This window comes from Phaenicophaeus curvirostris, chromosome 8 (assembly GCF_032191515.1).
Source record: "Phaenicophaeus curvirostris isolate KB17595 chromosome 8, BPBGC_Pcur_1.0, whole genome shotgun sequence".
Lineage (NCBI taxonomy): Eukaryota > Metazoa > Chordata > Aves > Cuculiformes > Cuculidae > Phaenicophaeus > Phaenicophaeus curvirostris.
This window is the reverse complement of record NC_091399.1, coordinates 19,784,564-19,801,698: the sequence shown is the minus strand read 5'-3', so window position 1 is coordinate 19,801,698 and position 17,135 is coordinate 19,784,564. Positions and strand designations below refer to the sequence as shown.

Genomic DNA, 17,135 nt, shown 5'->3' with positions numbered 1-17,135 from the left:
CCACCCTTGTACCGAGCAAACCGAGCCAAGCAATTTCTAGGTCTCAAATCCCGCCTGCCCCTGCTGTTCTCATCTTCCAGCTTCTCCTGGTCGCTTTTGAAGGCGAGCACGTGCTTCTCGGCGGCGTCCCCTGCTCACTGAAGACGCTCGGCCCCCGTGCAAGGTTTGCACGCGTGCAAGGCAGGGCAGGTAGGTGCCGCCTGGCGGGGTTGCTGCCCGACCAGCCTGGAGCTGGCAGCGGCGACACCTCTTCTGCAAAGAGCCCTCCCCAGGGCAAGCCAGGAACTGGGGGTGCTGGGAATGAAGCAATGTGCTGGTTCCCTGCAAGGGGAGGCAAGGTGGGCACGGTGGCTGAGAAAAGGGTGGAGAGGGAGGTGCAGGCAACCAGGGGGTTTGCATGAGGCTGCAGTCCAAGGCCCCTCTTCCCCTAAATGCGTCATGGATGGGTATTGCAGCACAGGGAGGGAGCCTCTGCACGTTTTCATTTATTAATTGGTTTTCCTAAATTGTCCTTCTGCACAGCCCAGGTAACCTGCTCTGCCTCCAAAAGCCCTCTGGTCACCAGCCCTTGGCTACCCTTGACCCTGGCAGCATCTTCAAAGGCAGCATGGGCCTGCTGCGGAGCGTGCAATGTTTGCTCACCTATCGGGCAAGCAGCTACCACCTCCCTGCCTTGGGGGGTTTCATCAGCCTCCCACACCGCTCCAGAGGAGATGGCTCAACCACCGCTGCTTGCACAAGGTCAGTCCCCCCAGCGCAGATGTTTCCCCTGCCCTGTGGCAAGCTCCCTGTCCTCGGTCAGTAACGCCATTCAAGCCTTACAGGAGCGATTTGTTAATTAAGCACTTGTTTGGTGCTAAGTTCATTTTCCAGTCCTTGCAAAAGGGACTGCATCTTCAGTTCCTCCAGCCCCGTGAGCCTGTCAGGAGCTCAGGTGCCAGCGGTGGTGGGCACAGCCTGGTGTGTTCAAGCAAAGACAGTGGTCTTTTCAAGCTCAGTGGTGGGCAGAGATGGAGGCGATGCCCCGTCAGGACACCCAGTCCACGTCTGCTCTCACCTGGGTGTGTTTTGGTTCCTTACGTGGGACCTTGCTGCCTCAAGTGCTTCCCTGGATCGGTCTGAAATGGTGAATTTGGGAATGTCTTAGCTGCTGGGCATGGAGAGAGGAGAGATGCTGGTCCCTCCTCCCTCCCAGCTGTGCCATCAGGCCTCCTCCTGGGATTTAACTGCACCATTTCTCCTCCCTGTGTGCTTATGCTTCTTTAAAGAAAAATACACATTGATTTCTATTTAAGAATGGGGTGGGTTTTTTTTGCTGGTGAAAGGCAAATGTGTACCCGGGCTTAGCTGACCAGGGCTGAGATCCCAGGGGTTGAGCAGCTCTCCAGCTGCAGGGGCTGCAGTGAGGAAACATCCTTCGAGATTACCCAAAGGTGCCAGGAAAGAGTCCAGCACTGCAGAAGCAAATCCCAGGGGCGTTTTACATCCTGCCATTTTAACCCTTAATCACAGAGTGACATTTCTGTGTTTTTAAGGCATTCCCAAATTTCTCAGGCTGCACTTCCAGGGGCTCCTAGCAGCCAGGCAGGGGTGTAAGGCCCCTGTGCCAAGAGCAAACTGCTCAGGGCAGGTGGGGACATGAGGACAGGGATGGGATTAGAGGGGATGTAAGGGCAGAGGTGGGATTGGGGGGGATATGAGGACAGGGATGGGTCACAGCAGTCCCAACAAGGCACGGTGGGGAGAGAAGCCAGGGCTGGGGCTAGAAAAAGAGGTGCCAGGGTGGTATCAGACTGGGTACACGTAAAAGCGGGCACGTCTCATGCTAACTGAGAGCCTCTGCTGCCCTGTTGACTGGGAGACCTTGCATTGCTGCCTTAGAATCACAGAATCATAGAATCGCTTGGTTGGAAAAGACCTTTGAGAGCGAGTCCAACCGTACTCTCCGCTGCTAAAGCCCGGAGCACCTTGCCTGCCCATCTTTTAGATCCCTCCCGGGATGGGGACTCCACCACCTCCCTGGGCAGCCTCTGCCATAGCCCAAGAACCTTTTTGGTGAAGAAATTTTCCCTTCTGGAGGCAGAAGGCTGCAAAGCATGTTCCTGGCCGACCTCCCCAGCTCTCCAGGCGCTTTCCAAACCTGGCAATTCTCGCAGGATACGAGCCGCGCCGGAGGGAAGTGCCGGGGCAAGCGAATAAAGGTGTTCCCACGAATTAATAGGAGGAAAAAAGAAAGTCGTGCCAGTCAGGACTCGCCCCTGCATTGTCCCTGGCGAGGGCGCAGCGCATGGAGAGCGGGGCCCTTTGAAGGCTGATTTAAACCCACTGCAGGGAGGTGTCCCTCGTTGGCACCGGGCCCCCCCAGCTCCCCGAGAAGGGTTTTGTGTCGCTGGAGGCTCGGTGACAATAAGGGTCACTGGAGCAGGCAGCTGGGCGAGCTGCGCTTCCCAAAAAAAAAAAAAACCCTGCAAGGGGAGGAGGGGAAGGCAGCCGGTAAACAAGCTGCCAGGAACACGGAGAAGGAGGCAAAGGGCCGGATTTTTCCCCTCCAGCCTCCCGGGAGAGGGCGCTGGCCCCGCGGCTGCGGCGCTTCTCGGCGGGCTCGTAAACAGGTTGTGCAGGGGAGAGGCTCCCCCGGGGCAGGCAGCCACGTCCTCCCACCCTAGCCACGAAGCTCTTGCCCACGCTGGAGGCCTCTCCCAGGGCTCTCTGGCCGGGATGTAGTTATGGGGCAGGGAGGAGGTGTTGATGTTGCGAGCTGCCTGTGCTCCCCGCTCCCCTTTGGGGTTATTTGGAGCTTGAGCTGCCCGGCCCTAAGGCTTGGACAGCACGAGGGTCACCCCGCACCCAGGGGCTTCCACCTGCAGGCATCCTGGGCTTGCTTGCAGCCAGCTCTGGTAGCCAGCCTTTCTGGGAAATGTGCAGGTAGCGAGCGTGTTTCCAAGAATTTGGAGCTATCGGTGTCCTGATCGAACAAACACTCTCTACAAACCCAAAGAGAAGAGCTGGGCAGGGCTTTACCTTGCTTGTGGCTTGGCAGGTCCCTTTTATGGGAGCTGTTTTAGGTCTCTCCTTGCCTGATCAGGTCTCTGCACCAGCTCCTGTCTCCTTGTTCTTCAGCTAAACTGTTAGACTCATAGAATCATAGACTCATAGAATCATAGAATAACCAGGTTGGAAGAGACCCACCGGATCATCGAGTCCAACCATTCCCATCAAACACTAAACCATGTCCCTTAGCACCTTGTCCACCCGTGCCTTAAACCCCTCCAGGGAAGGGGACTCAACCCCCTCCCTGAGCAGCCTCTGCCAGTGCCCAGTGACCCTTTCTGTGAACAATTTTTTCCTAATGTCCAGCCTAAAGACCCTACTGGTGATTGCAGCTGATCTTGGTCTGGGTACAGGATCCCAGGCTAATTTCTACGGGTATTTGTTTGTGTTGAAACCTTTGCACCCTGCCTAGGGTGCAGGAACTGGGGTATTGGAGAAGGGAGTTTCTGTTGTAAAGCCTGGTGGCTTTGCCTTGCTGCAGGGATGAGAGCAGGCAAAAAGCACCTGAATTTCACCTTGTCTTGGACAGCCTTGGGGCATTAACACATACTTGTGGCTGCTGCAGAGTGGTGGTAAAGAATGAGCTGGCTTGTCCCTGGAGGGAGGGGACCTGGCTCTTGAGCTGGGCAATAAACCAAGGCGAGGCCTTAGCCAGGGCTTCCACCTCCTCCTGGCTGAGGATCCTGCCCACTTCCCCAGCTCCTGGCTGTGCAGCGGCTGTGCCTTCGTCAGGGTGGCTGTGGTGGCCAGGAGAGTGCGGCTTCTGGAGGAATTCTGGTGCCATCCCCCCGAGGCTGGCATGGGGTGGCCCAGGATCCCCTCACCCCAAGACAGGCGTGCGGGTAGCAAGCGTGTTTCCAAGAATTTGGAGCTCTCGGAGCGGTTGGTGGCCTGATTAAACAAACCCTCTCTGCAAACCTATAGAGAAGCGTTGGACCAGGTCCCTGTGTGTGGCTCCTTCTGCCCCGGCTGCCACCCCTCTCCGACCCCTTGGGCTGGGAGGTGCAGGGGGCTGAGCAGGAGCGAGGATGGGACCAGCGAACGAGCCAGGGTGGTGGAAAAATACAGCGCAGCACCTACAGTTTACTGAGTGCCCCTCACCACCTGGATGCCTCTGAAGTGGTGAGGCTGGGGCATTTCTCCTCCCTGATTCCGTGCCCTGGAGTGAGGGTCTGGGCTGCAAATCCAGGTGCTGGAGCGAAGGGGTGAAGCGAGGCAGTGCCTGTTGTGCCACCCCTTGCGGACAGAGCCAGAGCCAGAGGCTTGTCGGGGCTCCCGTTCCTCCTGCACAGGCTTTGTCCCCCCAGTCCTTACCCACCCCCCTGGGTAAGGAGTCCCCAACTGACCGGCCAGGCCAACTGAACCCCAGCCCAGGGGCTGGGAGAGGCTGGGACGAAGGTCATTGATGCTGCAGGGAGCCACACAGACCTGTCACCCCCTTAACTGGGGAGAACTGGGGAGGCGCTGAGGGACATGGTTTAGTGTTTGATGGGAATGGTTGGACTCGATGATCCGGTGGGTCTCTTCCAGCCTGGTTATTCTGTGATTCCTTCCCCGCTGCCCTGTTTATCCCGGGCCGGCTGACTTCCATCCCTCCCTGCGAGTTATGCAAAAGCAGCCGCTCATGTAAACGCTGTGGAAAGCCCTGGACCGGCTCCCGACGCCGCTTTCCCAGAACTATGCGAGACGAGGGGTTATTTCTGCAAGACGGGAGGGTTGCAAGAAAACACCCAACACCCCCCCCCCCCCATCCCTCTCCCCCATCCCTCGGGGTGCGGAGCGAAGAGGGGGGGGGGCGCTCCGCTTTAGCTGGGAGGAGGGGGCAGGGGCAGCGAGGAGGAGGAGGAGGAGGAGGCGGAGCGGCCCCCCCGAGCCCCCCCGGGCCGGTCCTGCCCCGGGCCGCCCAATCGGGGCTGCGGGGCCGGCGCTGCGGGGAGATAAAGCGGCTGCGGGCGGTGCCCCCGGAGCCGAGCGGGGGAGCGACGCCACCGCTCCTCCATCCATCCATCCATCCTCCATCCATCCATCCATCCATCCTCCATCCATCCCGAGCGCAGGTAACAGCCCCGCGGGGCAGGGGGACCCCTCGCCCACCCCCCTGCTGGTCCCCTTGCCGGACAGAGCTTTGTAGGGGAAAATCCCCAATCCTCGCTTTGCTCTCTCTGTTTTTTCTTTTTTTTTCTTTTGAGTGGGCGGAGAGGCAGCGCGAGTGTTTTCTTGCAAGCGGATATGTTTGGTGGTTTTTAATTCGCGAGGCTCCCTAGCTGCTCGCCTTCCTCCCTGCCAGGAGGTGCACGCCTGGGTGATGCTCGGGGGGGTTGAGGGGGGCTGCTCCGGGCATCCCGAGCCTCCCAGCGGAGGGGAAGGCTGCTTGGAGTGACTTTCCGAGTCCCTTCAGGTTTCCAAGTCGTTCGTGTTTCCAAATCGTTTGTGTTTTCCAAGTTGTTTGTGCTTCCAAGCTCTCGCAGAGCTGCGTGGACCCGGCTGTCCCTGGGAACTGGGCTTGGGGGATGCTTGTAGCTCGGGTTCAAGGTTCTATGTGAGGAAAAATTTCTTCCCCAAAAGGGGTCTGGCGCCCTGGCAGAGGCTGCCCAGGGAGGTGGTGGAGTCCCCATTCCTGGAGGGGTTTGAAAGCTGGGTAGGTGAGGTGCTTGGGGATATGGTTTAGTAGTGGACAGGTACAGATGGGCTTGATGATCTCAAGGGTCTTTCCTAACCTAGTGAACCTATGGTTCTCTCACCACCTGGACCCCTTCAGCCTCCCCATTGCTGCCTGGGTTGCTCGAGCTGCCTGTTGCTTTCCTCTGCGCTGGCTCCTGCCCTAGACAAGGCTTGTATAACTTCAGCTGATCCGAGAGGGCAGCTGGGGCTGGCAAACCCTCCCGTCTGAAGCAAGTCTGTTAAGAAAGCCCCAGCTAAGCTTTCCTGGGCGTTCGCCTTGCTCCAGTGCGGTGGTGGCAACAGAGGTGACAAACTCACTCAGGTCTGAGGAGCACTCTTGAGGGCTGTTGCTTGGTGGATAAGACTTAGTTTAGTGGCAGGGAGCCGGCAGGAGTTTGAGCATGAATGGGACGCTGAAAGGTTCTGCAGAGGAGCTTTCCCAGCTGCCTCCTTCTGCCTGAGCTGCTGTGTTTGCTGCCTGCAGGACGGCGTGGGATTGCTGGATTTGGGAGGCAGTCCTGTGGCCAAACTGCCTCGTGCTCTTCCATGGCTTGGAGGGTGAAAAATCTGGGAGCGCAGGGAAGAGCTCATGATTGGGGTTGTTTTTTTGCGTCCTCCCTGCAGGAACCCCCTGGTCCGGACTGCAGCCATGGCCACCTCGGCGAGCTCCCACCTCAGCAAAGCCATCAAGCACATGTACATGAAGCTGCCGCAGGGCGAGAAGGTCCAAGCCATGTACATCTGGATCGATGGGACAGGGGAGCACCTCCGCTGCAAAACCCGCACGCTGGACCACGAGCCCAAGAGCATTGAAGGTTGGTGTAGGATTCGCTGGCCCTCGCTGTGGAGAATGGTTGCGATCCCTCCTTTTTCATGGTACAGGGATGGTATTTGGGGAAGACGTCGCTCCTTGACCCCTCTCAGATACGTAGCTCCCCAGGTACCCAAAGTGGGGGGATGTTCCCACCTCTCCAGATGTGGAGTTGGTGTGGGATGCCTGGGGCTGGGAGCTGGTCCCTGGTGCTGCCCCCGCTGCGGAGGGGGCTCTTGGCAGGGGTTGGGGGCGTTTGGCAGGGACTCGGGGGCCCATTGACTCTCCAGAACTCGGTTTGGCCGGAAGTAGTTTGGCAGAAGAAAGTGGAGGGGAGAGAATGGAGCTATCCGGTGTAATTAAGAGCTTGTGTCCCTCAGAACAAACAGTCCCAGCTTACACAATAATAGCATTAGGATTTTCCCTAGGTTGCCATGGTGCTGGCTGGAGACAGTTATGAAATGAAAATGCTGTGTGTGACTGAGCAGAATTATCTCTTTTTTTTTTTTTTTTTTATTTCTCCCTTTACTGTTTCCCCCTTTTCCCTCTAAGGGAGTGGTTGGCAGAGCTCCTTTGGAATCTTTGTGCTTCCCATCCTCCATCTCCCCCTGAGGATATGGAGAAGATAACATTCTCCGGGTGGAGTTCACTGCTTCTCTGTCTGGGCTTTGACCTGAGGGCAGCGCACGGCCAGGAGGGGTGGGTGAGGGGGCCAAGCTGCCCATACTTCTCCTCCGTGAAGACCCCACCTACGCCTGATTTGCTTTCCCACCTTCTCCAGGCCATGCAACACTGATTAGGGCTTTAAGGATAAGGGTATATCATGGCTCCCTTCATTCCTAAACCATGAAGATGTCTCGTGCTCTGCCCTCTCCCAGCTTGCCCAGCCACCTCTGCAAGCAGAGCGGGTGCTCTGCTGATCCCCATTGCTGTTGCGACATGGGAAGTGTCCTCAGTGCTGCTCGGTTTGCATGGGCTTGGCCAGCAGCCCAGCTCCTTGTGTTTCCCAGGGTGGCTGGGAAGTTGAATTCCCCTTGTTTTTAGCTTGTTTTGGGTTTGTTGGGGTTTCTTTTTTTCAGTTGTGTTTTTTTTTTTTTTTCTTCCTCCACTTGGAACAAAACCAGCTGAGCTGGGATTAAACCTATTGTAGGCCTGTTCTCTATAAGCTTCTTCACCTCTGTAATACTGGAGGGCAGCAAGGAGCCCGTCCTCCTGGTGACTGGGGACCCTGGTTCACTGTGACTCATTCTCTCTCTGCTCCAGATCTCCCTGAGTGGAATTTTGATGGCTCCAGCACCTTCCAGGCTGAAGGCTCCAACAGTGACATGTACCTGCGACCTGCTGCTATGTTTCGGGACCCTTTTCGCAAGGACCCCAATAAACTAGTTCTCTGCGAGGTCTTCAAATACAACCGCCAGTCTGCAGGTGAATGGACCTTCTCCCTTTTTCAGGTGGAGGTGGTGTTTCTGGGGAGAAGAAGGGGAGACCTGTCTACATGCTGTTCATGCCTTTAGCATCATGCATGACAGAAATAATCCCTGCCCCGAAAGTAAAAGGCAAACAAAGTGCCGGTGGTGGAGAAAGGGCTGGTCCTGGGGATTCTTCACCAGCACTGCTGGGACAGAAACTGTAAATTAAGTGGAAAACATGAATGGAGGCAGAGATGCTAATAAGCCTCATGTTGCTTTTCCATTCTAGAGACAAATCTCCGACACACCTGCAGGCGCATTATGGATATGGTGTCCAACCAGCACCCTTGGTTTGGGATGGAGCAGGAGTACACTCTTCTGGGGACAGATGGACATCCATTTGGCTGGCCTTCCAACGGCTTCCCTGGACCCCAAGGTAACCCTCTGGGTGCCTGCGCTGGACCTAGTCAGGAGCCCTTGATGCCGTGTTTGAACTGTAATCTGTGTGATGCAGCTCAGGTGCTTCAGGCGAGCTGAAGGATTTGAGGTGTTTCTAAAACTGAAGGGGGACAATAGCAAACAGGACATGGGCAAAAACTAACCCATGAAATTAAGCTCGTTACTGAAATTCTAAGATGAAGATTGGCCGCATCTAAATTTGCTGCTAGGTTTGTTAGTGTGCCAGTGACTTAAACTCTTGCTCAGCAGGACAGAGCACAAGCTCAGACTTTCAGAGGTACTTGCTTTGTGTCAGTGCTAGTGCTCCCCAAAAAACTAGATTTTAGGGCTTTTCCGTGCATCCTGAGCCTTTGGAGAGTTCTTTCCTGCGTGTGCTCAGTATTGACTGAAATGAAGCCTTTTTCCTGCTGGAACTCATGTTCTCCTTGCTGTTCGCCCGTGCCGTTGCAGGTCCGTACTATTGCGGGGTAGGGGCGGACAAAGCCTACGGCAGAGACATTGTGGAGGCCCATTACCGAGCGTGCCTCTATGCCGGTGTGAAAATTGGAGGAACCAATGCAGAAGTGATGCCAGCCCAGGTACCGTGTTTTGGGTGCCTCATGGAATGAGATAGTACAGAGAAAATCCCAGACAGTGGGAGCTTTTGGGTCTGAGCCATGTAGTTTTGTCACCAATCAGAGCGTAAGGGGGTGGGAAGTGTCTGCGAGTGTTTCTGCACCACTGAGCCAGTGACTCCTCCTTCTTCTAGTGGGAGTTCCAGGTGGGACCATGTGAAGGGATTGAGATGGGGGATCACCTCTGGATTGCACGCTTCATCCTCCATCGGGTGTGCGAAGACTTTGGTGTCATTGTGTCCTTTGATCCCAAACCCATCCCTGGGAACTGGAACGGTGCTGGCTGTCACACCAACTTCAGCACCAAGAACATGAGGGAAGACGGAGGTCTCAAGTAAGTTTTTTGAGATGAGCTGGTAGTATCTGCTTGCTGGGCAGCGCTTTGGACTTGGTTGCTGGCAGCAGGCTTTGTGCAGAGCCTTGGACCACATGGGAGATGATGCCTTGGTCTTTGGTGTTATGTTTGAACCTTCCTACTGGATTTTTTACTTCTTTAGTATGATACACTCTCTTCTTGGTGCTGGGTGGGAAATTCAACCAGCAGTAGAGCGACTTCAGTGCTGACGGGGGCATGGGTGTCCAGGATGCAGCTGATTTTAACAGGCTGTCCAGCTCTTCATCTGTCAGTGCTGCAAACAAAAGTTTATAATAATTTTATTTTAGAACCATAGGAAAGGAGAAAGACCATTTCCTTCTGTCTAGGCAGGCTATGGAAGCAAATGCCATGTTTTCTTAAACAACGTGATCTTGGAAAGTTAAAACCAGAGTTCCCATGTGGAACTAGCGTGCAGACAGGGACCTTCCAGCACTGAGTTGCAGTGGAGGTCTGTGAAGGGATTCCTTCTGGCAGCTGTGTTTTCTTCCCTTAATCTTAGTGATGACCTGGGATAATGAGCCAGCCCGTGACTGTGGAAGCTTCCCAAACAGAAAGCTCTGTATATAAGAATCTCCTCCTTGAGAGCAGGTTCCTCAAGGCAATGTGTTTGTGGGATCTGGCCATGGGTTAAGCTGGGGGTGCTCTACACACAGCTCTCCCAAGGAATATTTTGAGGCCATGGTCATCCCTTTCCATGAACCAGCCTGGGTCAGAGTAGGAGTGAAGAGAAACCTTGTGTTGGGATGATCAGAAGAGTGGGTTGTAGGACACAGGCTTCATCATGAAGTAGCCTGGGGACAGCAATGAATCTGCTGGCGCTTGGATGTTCATACCATGCATCGGACACTCATTGTGTCTTGTCCTCTTCCTTGCTCCCTCGATAGGCACATTGAAGAGGCCATCGAGAAGCTGAGCAAGCGCCACCAGTACCACATTCGTGCCTATGACCCCAAAGGGGGGCTGGACAATGCCAGGCGCCTGACGGGTTTCCACGAGACATCCAATATCCATGAGTTTTCTGCTGGTGTGGCCAACCGTGGTGCCAGCATCCGCATCCCCAGGAACGTGGGCCATGAGAAGAAGGGCTACTTCGAGGACCGCCGGCCCTCCGCCAACTGTGATCCCTATGCTGTGACAGAGGCCCTCGTCCGCACGTGTCTCCTCAACGAAACTGGAGACGAGCCTTTGGAGTACAAGAACTAAGCAGACTGCGCCCACAGACACCGCCTTCCCCCTACACTTCCCATACCCCTAAACTTCCCTTCTAGATGTAATCCTGAGGGTACAAGATAACACGTTTTGTGTCTCAGTAACTCTTGTTGTCTTGAGGTGGGGAGGAGGGCGAATTTAGTTTTATTGATGCCTGTTTGTCGTTGAGTCTTCAGAAGACAAGAGGAGGAGAGGGTGTTAGAGAACTTTTAACCACTGTTTTATTTTTCGTCTAATTCCTGTGTACATCTGATGGGATCCAGTGGCTTCCAGGGGCAGAATCCTAACACAGAAAGCCAGTGGGTGAGTGGAAAGCTTAAAACTATTGCTGACTTCCACAAGAGTTGAGTTTGGGTTGTTATCCCCATCGCTGGCTCCCTGCAGGCTAATGGTTCTCTAAGGCTGGTGTCCTTCTGCCGAGAAGGGAAGATGGGAGCTGTGTTGGAGCCCCCCGTGCTCCTGCCTGTATGGTGTGATGGGGAGATGTTCACCCTCTGGCCGCTCTGAGGTTTTCAGGAATCTTCTAGCATTGAGCGCCGTGTAGGAGTGTTGAGGTTCTGTCACTAGGAGTCAACTGGTCTCTGGCTTGTAACAGAGTGAAGTAGTATTTTTCTATTTAAATATAAAAACAACAAAAAAATTATATACAAAAGTTTTTCATAGAGAAGACGTTCCTATGACTCACCCGGCTAGAGCAGGCAGAGCTCCTGAGGATGCTATTGGAGGGCCTCCAGGTAGGGCTGAAGGTGAGCTTGGAGGGCTCTGTGGAGGAGACTCAGATGGGATTTGTTGCAGCGTGGAGTTTGCAGGAGGCGATTCCCAGACCTGGGAATCCCACAGAAGCATTTATCCCTGTAACTCGAGCAGCTGCGACACGCTCATGAATGGATAACCAGGAGGAAGATGTCCTGAACTAGGAGTTGACCGGTCAACTTAACCAGGTTCTGGGCAGAGCTGTGGGTGTTTTATCTTTCCAGCGGGGCTAGCGTGTCACGAAAGCAGGGCTTTTGATAAAGGAAAAAAAAAGATTTAGATTTCTTTTTTTTTTTTTTTTAATGTTCTTAGTTTCTAAAACAGAATGGTTTTACAGAGACCGTTGATGTCACTGTTGTGTCCTGGCTCTTGAGCTGCCTGACATCCAGCTGTGATGGGGGCTAGGAGAAGGGAGAGGCCACCTGTCCCTCCCAGCCAGCCTTGGCGCTCCCTGGCTCGTGCCGGGGGGTTCAAATGTTCTGGGTATCTTAGATGGTGCCAGTTATATTCTGTTGCATTTGGACTTCTTCCAAATAGGTTTTTTTTTTTATAATAAAAAAAAGAAAAAAAAGAACAAAACCTTAATTCCAACTTCTGCCTCCTTTTTTTTGATTCATCCTGGCAGCTTCTCTTGGATGCATGTTGCCTTCACACTTGAAGGAATTTTAACCCTGAGAGTGTCTGGGCTTTAGCTTTTCATTTGTGGTGTGGGGGTCTTGCAGGCTGTGTGTGCTTTCCAGAAAATGGGGTTTTGGAGGTGGTTGTTGATTCTCCAGTGAATGATTGTCTAGCTGTGTCTGGAGGTGGGGGAGGGTCTCTTGGCATGAGAAAGAGTCTGGGCTTGTGAGTGTCCCTGGGATGGGTAAGCACAGTGTTTGTGCATCTCCTCAGCAGCCTGCAAGCAAGTTCCAGGGGATGTAGAAATCCCACAGAAAATAAAATTCCAGCAAACTTTGTCAAAAAAAAAGGAGGCTTTCCTGCTCTCCCTGTGGAAAAAATGCTGCTCATCCACCTCTGGTAGAAAACCAAGCGTTTAGAAAAGTAAGCAAGGTAGTAGAAACGTGTCACATTGCTCCCCGAGTTCCTTTATTTAGCTTGGGGTGCTGTTTCCCAGCTCCCGAGAGGTACCCCCTCCAGGGGTGGACATTTTTAGCAATTCCCAGCTTTAAATATGGATTAACTACACACACACACACACACACTGCTGGGCTGATAAAGCTGTTCCTGCTGTCATATTTTTGTGGACCAAGTGGTCCTTTGCATCTCCCTTTGAGGGAGCGTTGGAGGCCTCACCAAGGCCCCCAGGTTACCCTCTTGCCCGTGTGGAGTGGGGTGTCACCAGAGCAGAGGCAAAGCTGTCACCGTGTTCTTTCCTCTGATCATGACACGACCGCGAGGACTCTTGGTTGGAGCAAGGGACTGCAGCCAGAAGAAACCCCTGCTCCTCTGTAGTAACTCGCAAGCCCAGAAATGCTGGGGTTTCCTAGAATCATGGAATGGTTTGGGTTGGAAGGGACCTCAAAGATCATCCAGTCCCATCCCTGCCATGGGCAGGGGCACCTCCCACTGGATCAGGGGCTCGAGATTCTTGTGCCTCTGAGCACTGTGCATCATCAAGGCTGGAGCCACGTCCCTCCAGAGACCCTTTTCTTGTGGGGAACAAAGGAACTGGGGGGAAAAGAAGCACAGTTTACTTACTCTTGGACCCCAAGCACCACCAGCAGCCAAAGCAGTAGCTGATGGGCAGCCAGGTTTTGCCCTGGGTGTAAACACCCCCTCCCTGTGCCTCACAGAGCCTCATTGATGCAGAGACATCGATTACCATTTGTGTTCCCCTGCAGAGGATGCCATCTCTAAGCTGGTCGCCAGGCTGATGATGGGAGCAGGCTTCAATCCTTTGCTTCTCCATCTGCTTTGAACATAAATTCAGAACAGCAGAACGTGAGTTTGATGCTTAATGGTTCCTCTTGTTCTCAGCTGAGAAAGCATTTGTCCACTCACTTTGCAACTGAAACACAGCTGAAAACAAGGCTGAAACAACAAACATTGTGCTGCAAAACAGCTTTTCAGATGATTATTAAAAACGTATGTTAAAAAATATTATAATGAGTTAGAATTGAAAGTCACCTAAACACTATCTTGCAACTACGTAGGGCAGAGAGACATCCTCTTGAGACTGTGGAGCTCTTGAAAATTGAGCCTGTAACCTTCAGAAGCGGGGTTTACTGCTTATTTACTTCATCAAATCATAGAATGGTTTGGGTTGGAAGGGATCCAGTACTTCCACTGCATCAGGTTGCTCAAAGCTGTCTCCAACCTACCCTCCAACACCTCCGTGAAGGTGGCATCCACAGCTTCTCTGGGTAACTTGTGCCTCGCCACCCTCACAGGAAAACATTTCTTCCTAAGATCTCTCAATTTCTGGGTTGTAAGCACACATTGGAGGCTCATATTGAGCTTCACCACCAGCACCCCAAGTCCTTCTCTTTTTTATTTATACAAAACATTTTGACTTTTGATCTTAGCCTCTCAGGAGGAAGCTAATCCCTCTTCTCTGCTTATTCACACATCCTTAAAACATAAGCAATAATATATAAACATTCACCAAATACAAGAAAATGACAGTATTGATTCCAAAGGGCTTGCTAGGCACATGGGACCATCAGGAACTGCTCCGAACAAGGCAGTCAAATATAGCACCAGCTTTTTGAAGTGCCTGTTGGTTGTTCTCTCTTTTGGTTGAACAGCAGCTTAGGAGTCAAGGCTGCTCCACAACTATTAATCTATCTGTTCACCCACTGGGCTTTTCTCCATAACTGAATTTTAAGGCAATCAAAATAAGATTAGCCACAGCTCCCTTCAAACACAGCCTGCAGCAGATTAGCTAATCAAGGTCATGATTGCAGCATCTTTTAATGCTGGGCTGTGCCAGCCCAATTACCATGAGGATGTGAGGGGTTTTCTCTTCCTGAAAAGCCTTATGCATAAGGTGTGTCTGCTTGGGTTTATTTTACTCTTTCAAAGTGTCCTGATACTGCTCTGATGTCTGCATAATGTTCCCTTTTTTTTGCTGTTGTTGGTTTTTGGTCAATCTTCCTAGATGACTCTTTTTGTTAGGTCAGCCTTCGTATCCTTATGCAGCCTCCAGCCCTCCTTTCCTGAACTCAGCTTCTAAAGGAGAAATCAGCTAGTCTTAGGTGGGTGAAGTTTTGCTGAGCTGTCTTTCGGATGCTGTTACCTGGGGTGAGTGAGTGGCATTTTTTTTCTTCGTTTATTTTTTTTGTTGAGTCTGTGTTTTCTTCTTCTCCTGGGATGTTGATATTGGCCTATGTGACTGTTCTGCAGCAATTTCTGCTGGTGGAAGACGGGAAGGAATGGTTCCAGCAAGGCAGCTAGATATAGACTACCGAGGTGGTGAATTGCAGACCTCTGCAAGAGCCTCTTTGTGCTTGAACCTTGTGTTCTCCCGCACTCTCTTCAAATGCCTCCTGGAGTCACTCTACTTTTTCTCATAGTGTGGTGTTCAGAGATGTCCCGGCTGAGATTTACACTTGTTTGTCGACTCTGTTGGGAGCTGGTGTAGAGCCACTGAAGAGGGACTGGGGTCCTTTGCCCTCTTGGAGGAATCCAAGGCATTCTCTGGAAAGGTGCTGGGAACAGGTCAAGTTTAGCTGGTTGGTAACATCTGGTGTGACCCAGATGAGAAGGCTGATGGAGCCGGCGAGTAGTCCTGCTGTCGCTGAAGTCAGTAATTCAGCTTCAGCTGAGCCAGGATTTGATGCCACTTGTTCAGTTACTGATTAAGTTGAGGACAGCCACTTAGGAAACAAGTAGGGGTTCTTGAAAGGGAAGATCTTCTTAGGTCGCCCTGGTTTCCCTGGCCAGCTGGGTGCAGGGTCACAACTGGGTTGGCTCATGAGTGGATATTTCACCCAGGAGCAGTTCTCCTAGCTGTTGAGCTGGGACTAACCACCTACCTGCAGTGCCTGGTTCTGCTGTGTTGGCTCTTACTACTTTTAAACCAAGTCCTGACTCCCTTTGCTGACAAAGGGGCCAGTCCTTGAGTCATGACCCATCTGACTGCCCAAAGATGTCACTTGTTAATTGCCTGGTTCATGAAGAAATGGTGATCTCAGTTTGCTCCTTGTGACTCTGTTCTGAGCCAGTGCTGGATGTTTTGGGACAGTTCTCCTCTCTCGTGCAATGGCCTTTGAATATGTACCCCAGCCCTCCTGCTCTCCGCACTGAGGCATCGCAAGGGTCTCCATCCTCTGTGTGAGATGGTATGGATCCGAGCCTCTCTCCCAGCTTCTCCTGGAGGTGTCTGGCCTGTGTTTGGAAGGAAGGAGAAGTGGGGCTAGGTGTTTCTGGGTGTTAGCCCCCCAAACCTGCAGTGGCCTTGCACATAGAACACGCACGGATTGACCTTGATAGGAGCCTGCCTGGACGGGGAGAAACCTAGGGTCGGAGGCGTAATTTTGAGGGAAAAATCCATATTCTATGACTTCAGAATAAGCACCAGAGCTGTAGCCTTTTACTATTGTGTAGGAGGCCTGGGCCCTTGGTCTTTGCCCCTCCTAAGTGTTCTCCCTCACTGCTCCTTATCTCCCTTCCCTAGAGAGATGGTGCAAGCCTGTTGCATGTACTGAGGTTGTGGTTCAGGGGGATAGCTTACGTTTTACCTCAGCCAAAAAAAAAAAAAAAATCTTTTTTTCCCCTTTTTTCTTCTCCATGCTGGCCTGCCCACTGGCTCGCCCAGCCAGTCTATTTTGCTTTCATAAGCTGCATTATGTAAGCCGTGTCTTGAGTGGGGATGCGGTGCCAACTTGGACTCCGCAGCGGGAAGGAGCCGCATTCCTCTGCCACTGGGTTTAATCCTTGCCTCCAGCCACAGTTGGTTTGTTGGGAGGAATCCGAAGGGTTGTGCCGAGGTTTCTAATCCCTCGCCCCAGGTGGAGCCAGCTCATTTGTGCAGGAGCCCTGTTTTCCTTTGTCAACAGGTTGTGGCTGTGACTCCTCTTAGCAAGCCCTTTCCTTGGCTGCTAGGAGGGTTGGCCCGAGCGTGCACACCTCACCTTGGCACCTTCCTCTCCTCTGTTTGTCTGTTGAACTCTCTGGCCCAGGTTGCGTTTCCTCAGAAAGGCTGGCGGGGGAGAAAAACAGAAGATGCCTGTAATCCTAACCCCAAAAACGGTGGTGAAGGTGGGTTGAAAGCAGATAGGCTGCAGAGCTTGAGGAAGCCCACGTTGGTGCCAGCAGTTTCTTCACCTCATTGCTCTCTCCAACTCCCTGAAAGGAGGTTGTGGAGAGGAGGGAGCTGGGCTCTTCTCCCAAGGGACTGGGGACAGGACGAGAGGGAATGGCCTCAAGCTCCGCCAGGGGAGGTTTAGGCTGGACATTAGGAAAACATTTTTCAGAGAAAGGGTCATTGGGTACTGGCAGAGGCTGCCCAGGGAAGGGGTTGAGTCCCCTTCCCTGGAGGGGTTTAAGGCACGGGTGGACAAGCTGAGGGACATGGGTTAGTGTTTGATGGGGATGGTTGGACTCGATGATCCGGTGGGTCTCTTCCAACCTGGTGATTCTATGATTCATCCATCCCACCACTGACTGTCCTCCCAGGGTGCCACATCTGCAGGACCCTTGTGCCACCAAGGGCCTGGGGGAGCCCTGGAGATCCTGCATCCGGGCGTCCTGTGGCACCATCCTGGCTGGGTGTGGGGTGCACTGTTGGTTCCCCTGCAGTCTGAGCAAGCTGCCTTCAGTCCCCGTGCTCGGGACTGATGCGATCCAGG

General features: G+C 53.1%; 1 protein-coding gene across 2 annotated transcripts; it reads left to right on the top strand.

Moving 5' to 3' along the window:
- The first annotated feature begins 300 nt into the window (after positions 1-300).
- On the top strand, positions 301-11,928 carry GLUL (glutamate-ammonia ligase). Of its 2 annotated transcripts, XM_069862687.1 has the most exons (8): positions 301-338; positions 523-741; positions 6,337-6,527; positions 7,787-7,948; positions 8,222-8,368; positions 8,842-8,969; positions 9,140-9,339; positions 10,266-11,928. In XM_069862687.1, exons 1-8 carry the CDS (start codon positions 301-303, stop codon positions 10,582-10,584), a joined length of 1,404 nt encoding a protein of 467 aa, XP_069718788.1. In that variant the 3' UTR covers positions 10,585-11,928. The 2 variants fall into 2 exon arrangements, with proteins under 2 accessions (XP_069718788.1, XP_069718789.1); XM_069862688.1 differs by lacking the exons at positions 301-338; positions 523-741 and adding an exon at positions 5,010-5,108.
- Positions 11,929-17,135: the final 5,207 nt, after the last annotated feature.

Excerpts from the sequence above, each read along its gene's own strand:
- GLUL (XM_069862687.1), top strand. The coding sequence starts at position 301 with ATGAAGCAATGTGCTGGTTCCCTGCAAGGGGAGGCAAG. Across the intron at positions 6,528-7,786 it reads CGAGCCCAAGAGCATTGAAG|ATCTCCCTGAGTGGAATTTT; the intron begins GTTGGTGTAGGA and ends TCTCTGCTCCAG. Across the intron at positions 8,970-9,139 it reads CAGAAGTGATGCCAGCCCAG|TGGGAGTTCCAGGTGGGACC; the intron begins GTACCGTGTTTT and ends TCCTTCTTCTAG.